Source organism: Scyliorhinus torazame, chromosome 13 (assembly GCF_047496885.1).
Source record: "Scyliorhinus torazame isolate Kashiwa2021f chromosome 13, sScyTor2.1, whole genome shotgun sequence".
Taxonomy (NCBI): domain Eukaryota; kingdom Metazoa; phylum Chordata; class Chondrichthyes; order Carcharhiniformes; family Scyliorhinidae; genus Scyliorhinus; species Scyliorhinus torazame.
In genome coordinates this window covers 58,756,496-58,769,619 of record NC_092719.1, presented here as the reverse complement: position 1 = coordinate 58,769,619, position 13,124 = coordinate 58,756,496, and the positions used below count along the sequence as shown (strand labels likewise).

General features: G+C 46.9%; 1 protein-coding gene across 1 annotated transcript in view; it reads left to right on the top strand.

Annotated features, from left to right (window-relative positions):
- Window positions 1-13,124, top strand: part of LOC140387620 (uncharacterized) — a 176,173-nt gene that overhangs the window by 42,221 nt on the left and 120,828 nt on the right. The window contains exons 18-26 of the mRNA XM_072470813.1: window positions 1,044-1,290; window positions 1,380-1,438; window positions 1,548-1,627; window positions 2,673-2,821; window positions 2,914-3,052; window positions 6,534-6,638; window positions 6,756-6,944; window positions 10,909-11,148; window positions 11,231-11,387. Coding sequence (XP_072326914.1) covers window positions 1,044-1,290; window positions 1,380-1,438; window positions 1,548-1,627; window positions 2,673-2,821; window positions 2,914-3,052; window positions 6,534-6,638; window positions 6,756-6,944; window positions 10,909-11,148; window positions 11,231-11,387 — 1,365 coding nt within the window. The remainder of the gene's footprint in view (window positions 1-1,043; window positions 1,291-1,379; window positions 1,439-1,547; window positions 1,628-2,672; window positions 2,822-2,913; window positions 3,053-6,533; window positions 6,639-6,755; window positions 6,945-10,908; window positions 11,149-11,230; window positions 11,388-13,124) is intronic.

Below are 13,124 nucleotides of genomic sequence, written 5' to 3'. Positions count from 1 at the left end.
TGTCGATGCTGGGGCAGGATTCTTGGTCTTCCACGACAGCAAAACTGGCGCCGCACGTGGACTAATTCAAAGACCGTTGAGAGGCTCGCACTGGTGCCACATGGAACACAATTGATTCCAATGAGAAATTATGTGGGATTCGCCAGGTCCGTGATTGACACTCAGCACTGGTTGCACTGAAGCATGCCCATGGGATAGGTTGACTGGGGCCAGAGGGTAACTAGGGGGGTGCCCTGGGTGGAGACTCATACAACCTGTGGCCCTAGGTTCACTGTGAGCAGTCAGTGGCATGCGCAGCTGCATAGCTGCCTTGCAGATTGCAGCAAGGGCGTTGCATGCCTGTCCATCCTGACCAAACAGCCCACCTCCTGGCCACCCCCCGCTACTCCACCCGGCCCTGGCAAAAGCCTCCCGGCCAGCAGCATGATTGTCAGAAAACTATGGTGATGTTAGAGACTTTCCGTACCCCCTCTCTCTCCCTCATCAGCCATGGCGCCAGTTTCATGATTTTTAAAAGCACAAGTGAACCTCGCCGATGGGAATTTGCCCCAATGGAGGCAGAAAGTAACAGAGGTCCTGGAGAATACCGGTTCGGGCCTGCTAATGATATGCCATCAGGGTTACTGTATGTTCTGGAATCTATTAACGCTGCTGTTGAGGTGACGGAGAATTGCGGTTTGACGTGAAACCAGCGCCCGCCACGATTTCAAACCGATTCTCCGCCCAATCACGTTTCCCGATTCTGGCGTCAGCAGACAGAGAATCCCGCCATTATTTCTAAGATAATGGCATTTTTTATGACAGAAAGTAACTGTAACTGTAATATCCCTCAGAAAAATTGTTGCATTCATAATTATCAAATAAAGAACTATATTCAAGTTTTGCCACAAAAATAGTTGAGTTCGTGAATACAATCGCTGTGTTAAATCTTTGTCATTTATAAAATATTTTGATTAATTGACGAGACATTTTTCAGGATTTAACTGCACAGAGGATTTGTGGCTAAAAAGTGGCTGACATGGAATTCTTCTTTTTTTTTTAAGGCATAACCTGCCCAAGCACTCAGGTTTTTCAATATAATATGACAGCCTGTAACCGGACCTGCAGATTTCTGTCAAGACCTGATATCCCATGTAGGGTTCAGGATGTTCCAGTTGATGGTTGCGGCTGCCCTGAGGGAAGGTACATGAATGACGATGGCAAATGTGTGAGCAGGTCAGAATGCCCATGTCACTTTTCTGGTTTGAGTGTGCAGAGCAGCCAACTCATGAGTATAAATGGAGTTCAATGGTAAGTACTATTATTTTGCCAGGAACAATTTGAAGCAAACAATTAAGTCTAAGAAACTGCAAAATAACCAAATGCGTATTTTCCCTCAGTTATTGCATCAATGGAGTCCCCTCCTGTCCTGACGCAGTTGACTCATCAATCCTACAAGGTAAACAATTTGGCAATCTTTGTTAAAACCATTATGATGCAAAACTTAAATTGAAAGTAAAATCAATAAGTAATAATTGCCTTGCAATAAATATTGTTTGTTTCTTTAGATTGCAGGGGGAAACTATTTTCAGACTGCAGCAATGTCACTGCATGTAAAAGGACATGTCAAACTCTAAACCGACCGTGTGTAAGTGGCCATAAACCTATACATTTCTGGTGTCCTGATGTCATAGAGCGTGATTAAGCAGACTTAAATCTAAGGAATGGCTGCTTGCAGATCGGGGCATTATTTTGATCGGCAGCCCTAATCTTCGACCCCCTTTCAGGCCTCTCGACCACCCATTTTATTAAGCCCACCCCTTCACTGCCCAGGACTGACCCCTGGCAGTTCCAATTTGGCACTGGACACACTGGCATTGCCAGTGTGGCATATTATGATACCTGTGTGGCATTGCTAGGGAGTGCTGAGCTGGAAGTGCCAGGGTGCCCAGGTGCCAGGGGGAGTGCGGATGTGCCACTTTGCCATATCCCCGATCACAAAGGTTTTCTCTAATGCCCTGCGAGACCCCCCCCCCCCCCCCCCAAGGTAACGTTACACCTCGTCCAGGTTTGTGTGGACCAGTATTAAATGGCACCCTGGCGATCTGGCAGTCATGGCCATTGAGTTCCTCGCCTCTGGTGAATCCCACGTCCAGGTATTTAAATTCGCCGAATGGTTCACTTAAACATGCAGATCTGGATTTCCCCCAGCGATGGCAAGATCCAGATCACGCCAGACTGAGTGATTCAGGTCGCGATCGGCCCGGCGCAGAATCCGATTTGGGGCTCCCGCACGATTCACCCGTTGCGACTGGATCTGTGCTTGGCGCAATGGGATTGCTGATTTTCCCCCATAATTTATAAGCCGGTGAGTTGAACAATTCCATCGAGATAATTATGTTTGACATGATTAACTATATAAAGTATGAAATGATTAATTCTAGGTGCTTCGCCATTACATGTCATATTCTGTGGTTTCCAATTACATTTTCAACATGCAGAGCCACAGAGAGAGAGCGTGTGGTTCTACGAAATCATGGTCTGTAGATGTTTTTACACATCTACTGGTATAGTTGTGTGAGAACAATGTTATAATTTTTTAACGTCGTTGATGATTAATCCAGACATGTTGTACATCGGTATGATTTATCACCAATACTGCCAATCGATAAAGTATTCTCTCTTGTATGTAGCCAAACCCTTGTGTGCCTGGCTGTGTGTGCTCTGAAGGTTTAGTGGAAGATTACAGTGGACATTGCATTCAACCAGAACGATGTCCTTGTTCATTTGGTGGTGAAATCTTCAATCCTGGACAAACAATAAAAAGGGACTGCAATAACTGGTGAGTGTGTCGAAATATTACAATGAATAATATTACAAAACACAATAAACAATGAAAAATTGAACAATATCAATCTTCACTCTCATTTGTAGCACATGCAATGGTGGATCATGGGTCTGTACTAAAATAGCTTGTCCAAAGACCTGCCTAGTTTATGGAGATGGTCACTACATAAGCTTTGATGGAAAAAGATACAGATACGATGGCAACTGTGAATACATCCTTGTTGAGGTAAATTAATGTGAGCCACACTTGTGGCAGTTTCACTGGTCATCCTATCTTAGTTTGACATGCATTTCATTCACTATTTGGCGATCTGATGACAGTCCTCTCTTCTATTGAATGAATTGCTTCAAAAAAGTTGGAGATAGACTCTGGCAGTTTAATAGCTCTGGAACAACGCCAGGGATGTACCTACACTGCATGGGCTGCACAGTTGAAAGAGGTGGCTCACCACAACTTTCTCAAGGGCAATTAAGGATGAGTAATAAATGTTGGCTTTTCCAGTGACACCCACGCCCCATGAACCCATAAAAATATGATGTGCATTAACATTGACTAACATATTTATTATTTAATTATCTCAATGAAAATAAAAAAATATGTAATTATGGTGATAGACTCTTAAATGCTGGGTGGTGTACAGTAAATAGGTATTGCACAGAGCTGGAGAGGAAGGCAAAGAAACAGGTAACTTGTATCACAGGGGGATGATACATTTGAGCTATGTGACCACAGTTGTATCTGTAGAAACACTTTTTGAGTGTAGTTAATCAGCAATATTGGGGGCAGGATTCTCTATCCCGCCAGTCCCGTTAACTGGTGCGGCGCTCCCCTGCCGGCAGCGGGATCTTCCGTCCTGGTAGCCGGCTAATGGGGTTTCCCATTGATGTGTTGGGTGTTCTGGATGACATACAGGTCACCAATACTTGAAGTAGTGCAACACTATTTTATTAAAAGGTTAATTATTTAAACATACTTGAACTGTGGGTAAATACAATACCAGCTTTAACGAAAGACCTTTGCCTTGACCTAACCAGTTGATGCACTCAGCACATGGTGAATGTCTGTGTTGCAGGCTGTGAGCTCTGTGCTCCTAGCTAGCTGCTACTCAAATGAGCGGGAACTCTGATGTCCCCTGTCTTTATAGTGCGTGTGCTCTCACTGGTGATTGGCTGCGGTGTTGTGTATGTTGATTGGTCCTACTGTGTGTCCATCAGTGTGTGTCGGCACCATGATATACTGGTGTATATTATGACACCCATTGTGGCCACCCACACGCTGTCAGGAAATCCATGGGCGTGAGTACGCTGTTGGTGAAGTGGAAGATCCCACCGACGGAGAATCCCACCCTATATATTTTGCATTTGCACTGTACCAAAGTGTTGAAGGGCTTCTGAAGTCCAATTACAATTACAATCGTGATGGTGAAAAAAATAAGAACTGTGTGCGGGTCGTTTAATACGCTTTCCACTCTTTTGACCGCACCAATTTTCTCCCAAGACAATGTCACCCCATTATTTTAAAATTTCAGTAGTTCCCTCTGGTACTTCACCTAACTGGCTATTAATTATTTATTTGATGGGCTTTCTGACTGCAAGGGTATTGTACTTGAGTCTGAGCCTGTCTTCAGCCCACTTGCAGATATCAACGTGTGATAATCCTGCCTGGGAAAGCCTACAGATACGCTCCTGAACTGCTGCTAGGATGTAAATGCAACAAGCAGACAAAACATAGCAAAAATCTATCAATAAGGCCTCTGACACCAGGGGCAAAATTCTACCCCAACGGCGGGATGCCCGCCGACTGGCGCCAAAGCCGGCGCCAATCAGACGGGCATCGCGCCGGCAAAAAGGTGCGGAAGTCTCCGCATCTTTGGCGGCCTAGCCCCAACATTGAGGGGCTAGGCCGACGCCGGAGGGATTTCCGCCCCGCCAGCTGGCGGAAATGGCGTTTGTTGCCCCGCCAGCTGGCGCGGAAATGCGGCGCATGCGCGGGAGCGTCAGCAGCCGCTGTCAGTTTCCCGCGCATGCACAGTGGGGAGAGTCTCTTCCGCCTCCGCCATGGTGGAGGCCGTGGCGGAGGCGGAAGGGAGAGTGCCCCCACGGCACAGGCCCGCCCGCGGATCGGTGGGCCCCGATCGTGGGCCAGGCCACCGTGGGGGCACCCCCCGGGGTCAGATCGCCCCGCGCCCCCCCCCAGGACCCCGGAGCCCGCCCACGCCACCTGGTCCCGCCGGTAAATACCAGGTTTGATTTACGTCGGCGGGACAGGCAATTCCTGGGCGGGACTTCGGCCCATCCGGGCCGGAGAATCCAGCGGGGGGTCCCGCCAACCGGCGCGGCCGGATTCCCGCCCCCGCCCAATCTCCGGGAGCGGAGACTTCGGCGGGGGCGGGATTCACGGCGGCCAACGGCCATTCTCCGACCCGGCGGGGGGTCGGAGAATGACGCCCCAGATCTTCTGAAGTGACAGCAATGCTTCAGCAAACATATCAGTGACGCTTAAATTGCTGGCTGCCACGTAGGGACCACAAGGACTCTAAATACATTGTCACAGCAACAAAAACAGAGCACCTTGAGCCTGTTACAGCATCACAAGATGCTCCACAGGAACACTATAAAGCAAAAGGAGGTATTAGAACAAGTGACCAAAAGATGTGTCAGAGATCAATATGTTTTAAAGAGCATTTAAAAGAGCAAAGGGAGGTTAGCAGCTGAAGAGGTTTAGGGAGGGAATTCCACAATTTAAGGATCTTGGCAGCTGGAGCCATGGCTATGGTGGGATGATTAAAAAGGGGGAATGTAAAAAGGTCGGATCTAGAGAAGTGGAAATGTCTTGAAGAGTTGTGCGGCTGGAATAGATTACAGAGACAGGGCGGAGCAAGGTCCGAGAAGAATGTGACAAGAAGGATGAGGATTTTAAAATTAAGGCATTGCTTAACCATAAGCTAATATAGTTTAGTGGACACAGGTTTTAGTGATTTAACACGAGTTGGGAAAGGGCAGCAGAACATTGAACCACAAAGTCGAGAGATGGCGCGGATGAAGGTTTCAACAACAGATGAGCTGAAGCAAGAACAAAGTAAAGCAAAGTTATGGAGATGAAAATAAGTAGCCTTAGTCATGGCGTCAAAGCGTGGCCACAAGTTCACGTCATGAAAAATAGGTGGGGACTGAGGATGGATAATTGAGGTGGGAGGGAGCAGGAAGAGAAGTCACTGATGGTGTTTCTCTGGCTGCAACAAGATAGATAAGAAATAGTGCAGTCATGAATGTATTGACAATTTACAAATTGGACTTGAATTGTTTAACTAGCAATCAATCCAGATTCCATACTGAGGTTGGCAGCACGGTAGCACAAGTGATTAACACTATGGCTTCACAGCGCCAGGGTACCAGGTTTGATTCCCTGCTGGGTCACTGTCTATGCGGAGTCTGCACGTTCTCTCCGTGTGTGTGTGGGTTTCCTCCGGGCACTCCGGTTTCCTCCCACAGTCCAAAGAAGTGCAGGTTAGGTGGATTGGCCATGATAAATTGCCCTTAGTGGCCAAAAAAGGTTAGAAGGGGTTATTGGATTATGGGGCTAGGGTGGAAGTGAGGGCTTAAGTGGGTCGGTGCAGACTCGATGGGCCGAATGGCCTCCTTCTGCACTGTATGTTCTATGTTCTATGTTCCATTGCACAAACACATTAAAATAATTTTCATTTCAGGACAAATGTCAAGGAGCAACTGGTACATTCCAAATATTAGCAGAGAGTGTTCCCTGCTGTGAAAATGGAGTGACATGTTCAAGGAATATCAGAATTTTGTTTGAGGTATGCGTTTTGATTTTTCAGGATTTAAATGCTTCTGTCTAGTATCAGGTACAAGGTCTAATCTGAAATGATTATGCATTTTAGTAAACTGTTTTGTTTTCAATTGTGTTCTTACAGAACAGAGAGCTAATTCTCTTGAGTGGGAATGGAATAACTGAGGTGTCTCTTGGTCAAACCCAGTGCACAGATAATTTGTATTCACTTCACACCTTGGGACTCTATTTAGTCCTAACGTTTTCGAATGGGATCACAGTGATATGGGACAAGCGTACAAGATTATCTGTCACACTGGATGCAAGATGGAAGGTAATTAAGCAGTGTTTTGAAATTAAAACTTTCCCCTCATATCTGTTCATCGGTAGAGAGAACATGATCTAACTGGAATTACCTACAAAGCCTGATTAATTTAAACAACAGAAATGGTTTATGATGTCTTTTTAGCTAATGTCACAGAACAGTGTGAAAGAAGTATGAAAGAAAGATGGAGAAATTTCTGAGGAGGTGGTTAGAGCAGACAGCAATGATTAGGAGGAGCAGGCCCGAGTTTATGGAAACAGGACAGCTAGCCTTCAGAAGCACTACAGGATAGGGTCGATGGTAAATGGAATGCATATTACTTTCAATTTTGGTAATCAGAGAATCAACCTTGGCTCAGTTGGTCGAGGGTTATCCTTTGTGTCCTGGCCAACATTCACCCCTCAATCAACGTCACAAAATCAGATTATTTGCTCATTATCATCATCATAATAATAATCTTTATTATTGTCACAAGTAGGCTTACATTAACACTGCAATTAAGTTACTGTAAAAATCCCCTAGTCGCCACACTCTGGCGCCTGTCCGGGAGAATTCAGAATGTCCAAATTACCGAACAGCACGTCTTTCGGGACTTGTGGGAGAAAACCGGAGCAGCCGGAGGAAACCCACGCAGGCACAGGGAGAACGTGCAGACTCCGTACAGACAGTGACCCAAGCCGGGAATCGAACATGGAACCCTGGAGCTATGCTGTGCCACCATTATACTACTGTTTGTGGGAGCTTGCTACACTTCCAACATTTCATTACTTTTCAAAAAAAGTACTTCATTGGGTGAAAAGACAGCCAGTAGTCATGAAAGACACAATATAAATAGAAGACTTTCTGTCATTGTTCAGTTATTGGTCTAGCATCCAGAATCATAACACTTCAGGTAATGCTGGGCAATTTTCACTTAATTTACATGGGAAAAACATGGTAGCAGGGTAGCATTTACTTATTTATGTGTGGTTGGGGAATAGCATCATTTAACAGTGGAGAAAACGCTGGCACATCAAATGGTGACTATACACTAAGGAGTTGGCCTGGAAGCTTTGTGAGGATGATGTGTTTTAACAGTTTTTCTGATGAGTATGAATTGGGACTTGTCGAACTGGGAGTGAGCATTGAGAGCCCGGGGCTGACGGTAGGCAGGTGATTCAGTGTACAAGTTCAGGCCAAGTTGGAAGATGGCCAGATCAGATCAAAGGCAGGCATCTTAAGAACTTGGCTTGAAATGAAGGGTTGGGAACAACAATGTGGGAATGTAAAATGCACCCATTGTAGCGTGGAAAAAGTATCAATGTCGCCAAAAGTCATTACTTATATATATTTATGGTAAAAGCTTTACATGAAACAAGTAAATTACATACCTGAAAGCAGTATAATAAGATGAGAAATTAATTTGAGGAACATTTTCAGAAACTTATTCCAGTGCTGCCAGCTATTGTCAAGAGAGTGCAACTATATAGAGTTTCAATATGAAACACTGACTTAAAGCAGAAACATAAAATTCTAACAACAGAAATAATGGTCTGGATTCGCCGATCTTCAGGCTATGTCCTGACGTCGGCATGGGAACGGTGGCGTTTTGCGACCGAAAATGCAACGCAAAACAGCCACCGATCCTCCATTCGGCTGGGGACGAGCATGCAGGCAGCGTAGAGAACCTGGCTCTAGCTGCCGATATGGCCGGAGAATTGCCGGGTCCGTGGCTGCGCATGCACACAGCGGCCGCATGCATGCAAAATGGCGTCAGCCGTGCGAAGACACGGCCTTCAAAATAGTGCGCTTCCTTTGGCCGGCTCGCGAACCCCGGACCATCCCCAACAGTGCCCCTAGCCCATGCCAAAGAACCCCTGCCTGTGGAATGGCCCACTGTGGCGGCGCTGGACTGAGTCCTCAGCCACCACACCCAGTTCCCGACAAGGAATAGCATGAGAGACCCACGGCGTCGGGAACTCGGCAAGTCGGGGACAAAGCTTCTGGTGGAGGGCCTCAGGCAACATTCTGAGGCCGTTGATACAGTGTGCAGCGTACTCCTAGAGCACGCTGTTTTGGAGGGGCGGCGCATCGCGAAAGCGGGGTTTCTCCGTCCGATCGCCGAACGCGACTTCGGCATCGGTGACTGGAGAATCCCGCCCAACGTGTTTAAATGCAATGATTCAGGTCTTCTGATCTCTGGATGGTCAGTCTGGTTGTACGCTGGAAGACACACCATGGGACCTCACGGAAACCCCATGGAATTGCCCAAGAAGCTTGAACATCTGATAGACAATTCTCCAGCTACCCGTGGATCCTCGAAGAAAGTCTCCAACTTGGAGTTAGAGTCAGAGACTTGGATTGTTCCAACTTATTTACCCAGGATGTTCGAAAGAAAAATTCGAGTCGAGTTCCTGGAAACTATGCAACTCACTTCTTCAACATATCAACTACACTCCTGACCCCCTGAATACCTCCTGACCCACAATACCCCCCAACCCCACCATCAAACTCCCTACACGATTCTCCCTGAGCCACCCTAACTAACTCCCAACCTGGCAACCCCTTCTGACTGACCCACCTATGCACCTTACTCGCCTCCCAAACTTCCACCCTGCACACCTACTACCCTACCTATCTTCTACTCAATCCCCTGGCTATCCTACCTACCTACCATCCTAACTCCCCGGCCACGTACCCTACCTTCCCAACCTCATTGCCCACTTACCCTCTCCTCTTTGATTTTCAATAAGCTCTGGAACTTTTGACCTCTCAGCAGGTTATTGTAGCGAGTGCCATAAAAAGGGTGTGTGGCTTCTGAGCAGCTTCCTTTGCTGACACCTCTGAGGTTTCCTTTGCTGAGTTCTGCAAGATCCTCCATCGGAAGATTGCCCAGAAAAATCGGAGGAAGTTAAGTGAATTTCTTTTGTCCAGGCAGGGTTAGAAATAGGGGTTCTGATCCTGAGTGGAAGATTTCGGCCAATAGTTGCCAATCTCTATGGAATTATGATCCCATAGAATCACTACACTGCAGAAGGAGGCCACTTGGCTTAATGAGTCCGCACCATCCCTCCGAAACCTAAGCCCACTCACCTGCCCCTATCCCCCACAACACCAGTTAACCTGCACATCTTTTGACACTAAAGGGCAAATTAGCATGGCCAATCCATGTCACCTGCACATTTTTGGATTGTGGGAGGAAACCTGAGCACCTGGAGGAAACCCATGCAGACACAGGAAGAACATGCAAACTCCACACAGATAGGCACAAGGAGTTGAGGGCAAGGATCACTTGAAGTCAGTTAAAGGTGGGGATGCTTAGAGGCTGATAATTGAGTGGATATTTGGATCAGGGAATGTAAGCTCTAATATTCATTTTAAAGTTAAGTATTTAACTTTATATTTCTAATGTAAATTCCCATGTTCACATTTATAGCAGAAACGGCCTGTATAAAGTTCTCAAGTTGTAATGAAGAGGGCTCTTGACTGAAATATTAGTTATGGACACATCCGCAAGTCCCTGTTTGCACATTGAGTTCTTACTTGAACACATCCTCAATCTTTCAGGATGTTGATTCCACGTGTTGGAAGAAAGAAAGAACAGGATTGCATTTTGCTAGCACCTGTCACAACCTCAGGCCACTCCAAGGTGCTCTTGGAGCCAGTGAAATCTTTTTTTAAAGTGTAGTCACTCATGTAATGTAAGATATTGTGATGCTCCATTCATTCTGTGGCAGTGGTATTCTTGGGGAGCAGGTCTCTGCTCCCAAAGCAAGATTGCATATAAAGTCCAGGTTTGGGTGTAGCTCGGGTCCCCGTGGAGTTTGTGACCATTCCGGGGAGTCCCGCCAGATTTGTGAAGGGATTCTGTTAGCAAAATGGGTCAATTCTGGATCTTGTGTTTCTCATTGGGTCAACTTGGAAAGAACCATTGAACATGTATTGTGCTTTTATAACAGTAACTATTGTTTTGATTCTCTTTTGTGCTCTTAAGAATAAAGTTTGTGGGCTTTGTGGAAATTTCAACTATGACATTGAAGATGATTTGACAACAAAGGGGAACTATATGGTGACCAGCGCTGTGGAGTTTGGGAACAGTTGGAAGACGATGGAGTCATGCTCTAACGCAGCAAATCAAACATTCCCATGCGATAGAAATCCATATTGTTTGGCCTGGGCTCAGAAGAGATGCAACATTATTAAAGGCGCTGTCTTTCAAGCTTGCCATAAAAAGGTAAGGTGGTGACCGATTCTAAACAAATATAAACCTCTTACAAAGCATCCTTGTGATTTCTGATACTGTGCTACTTTGCCAGGTTGATCCAAACCCTTACTACGATGCTTGTGTCGAAGAAGCTTGTGCCTGTGATATGGAGGGAAAATATCTGGGTTTCTGTACAGCTGTAGCTGTGTATTCAGAAGCTTGTAACAGATTTGATGTTTGTATTCGCTGGAGGACCGCAGACCTCTGTCGTAAGTTCTACATTCCTTCTTCTGAAGAATTAAAGCATAAGGGTTCATCAAGCACACGTTTGTTAGCTTGTGGGCTTGCAAAACAATATTCAGGAAAGCAACATTCACTGAGTGTTTAAACGAGGCGCTTTTTGCTGATGCCTGTAACCAATGCCATTTTATAAACTACCACGATTATGAGCATGTTTTCAAAATCCAAACCTGGGTCCAGAAAATGGGGGAGGAGCTCAGCCGAGTAATTTGCAATATCGACAGCAAGCCAGTTTACTCCTCGTCGCCAGTTTAATAAGGACACGGAGAGTCAACACCGTGTAAAATAAAGAAACCTATTTTTATTTACATACAATATTTACACTGCCTGGTAGATCCCTACTGAGTTCCTGTTCTGGTCCGTGCCTCACTGGCTGTCCTTTTATACTGAGGTTAATAGAGATACCCCGCCCCTAGTGGAAGAGCTGGTACTCTGCAAAGACCATGCCCACCGTGTAGGCCCAGTGCAGGATATTATATTTTCCATTCCAACTTCCCGTCTTTTCAGTCATGAAATTGCCTCTATCTTCCACTTGAGCTGAATGGACGAGTTATTTTAGGATGATTGATTTGAACCCTGTGTTAGCAGTTGCCCTTTGTCTCAGAAGGAGCAGCACTTTTATCAACTCTTTGTGTTCTAGACGCCGATTTCCATCCAGTTAACCAAACACTGTTCAGCACTTCTGCACACTTCTATTATGAGATTCACCAAACATAATATACTTACTAAAAAACTTATCACCAACCAATATCTCTGTACCCTGGTGCTTTATGTCAAATCTGAAATATTTGACTTAGTTAATGTCCTTGTCTGTTGCCCAAACAGGGGCAACTATCGCCTAGATGGCTGCCACCATCTACTCCCCATACATCCAGGCCGGGATTCTCCCTTCCGGGCACTAAGTCCCCACACCGGCAGGAAAACCTGCGCAAACGACTCCGGCATCAACATGCCCCCAAGGTGAGGAATCCTCACCTGTCTTGGGGGCTAGGTGGATGGTGGAGGGGTTGGCGCCGCTCCAGCTGGCGGCGAAGTGATGGCGCGAGTTCGCGCACGCGCCAAAGGGCAGGCGGGATCTTGTGCATGCGCTGAACCACCGGCGTGGTTCTGTGCATGTGCAGACCAGCTGGCGTATTTTGCCGCATGTGCGAGAGGTTCTCTTATCCGCGCCGGCATACATGGGCCGGCGCGGAAGGAAGGAGTGCCACCACACACAGGCCCGCGTGCAGATCGGTGGGTCCTGATCGCGGGCCAGGCCACAGTGCCCCCCCCTCCCCCGGGGTCGGATCCTGCCATGTCCTGCCGGTACGTGAGCTGAGTCAGTCACGCCGGCGGGGCCAGCCAAAAACGGACGGCCGTTCGGCCCATCGGTGCCCGGAGAATCGCCAGGGGGGGCCGCTGCCAACGGCCCCCGACCAGCGTGGCTGGAATCCCGCCCCCGCCCGAAAAACAACTCCAGAGAATATGGCAGCCGGCGTCGGGGCGGCAGGACGGGATTCGCGCCGCCCTCGGGGGAGAATCCCGCCCCTGGTGTCTGAAAACAGTGGACATTTCATCACAATTATTATCATAATTGCTGCTCCACGTAAAATGACATGAGTATGCTTTACCAGATGAAGGTCTTGGTCCTCATGCTCTTTCACCATTGCTTAACTCATTACCTTTAAAGTACTCCATCTATCAACCTATTCTTTTAGAAAAAGGGG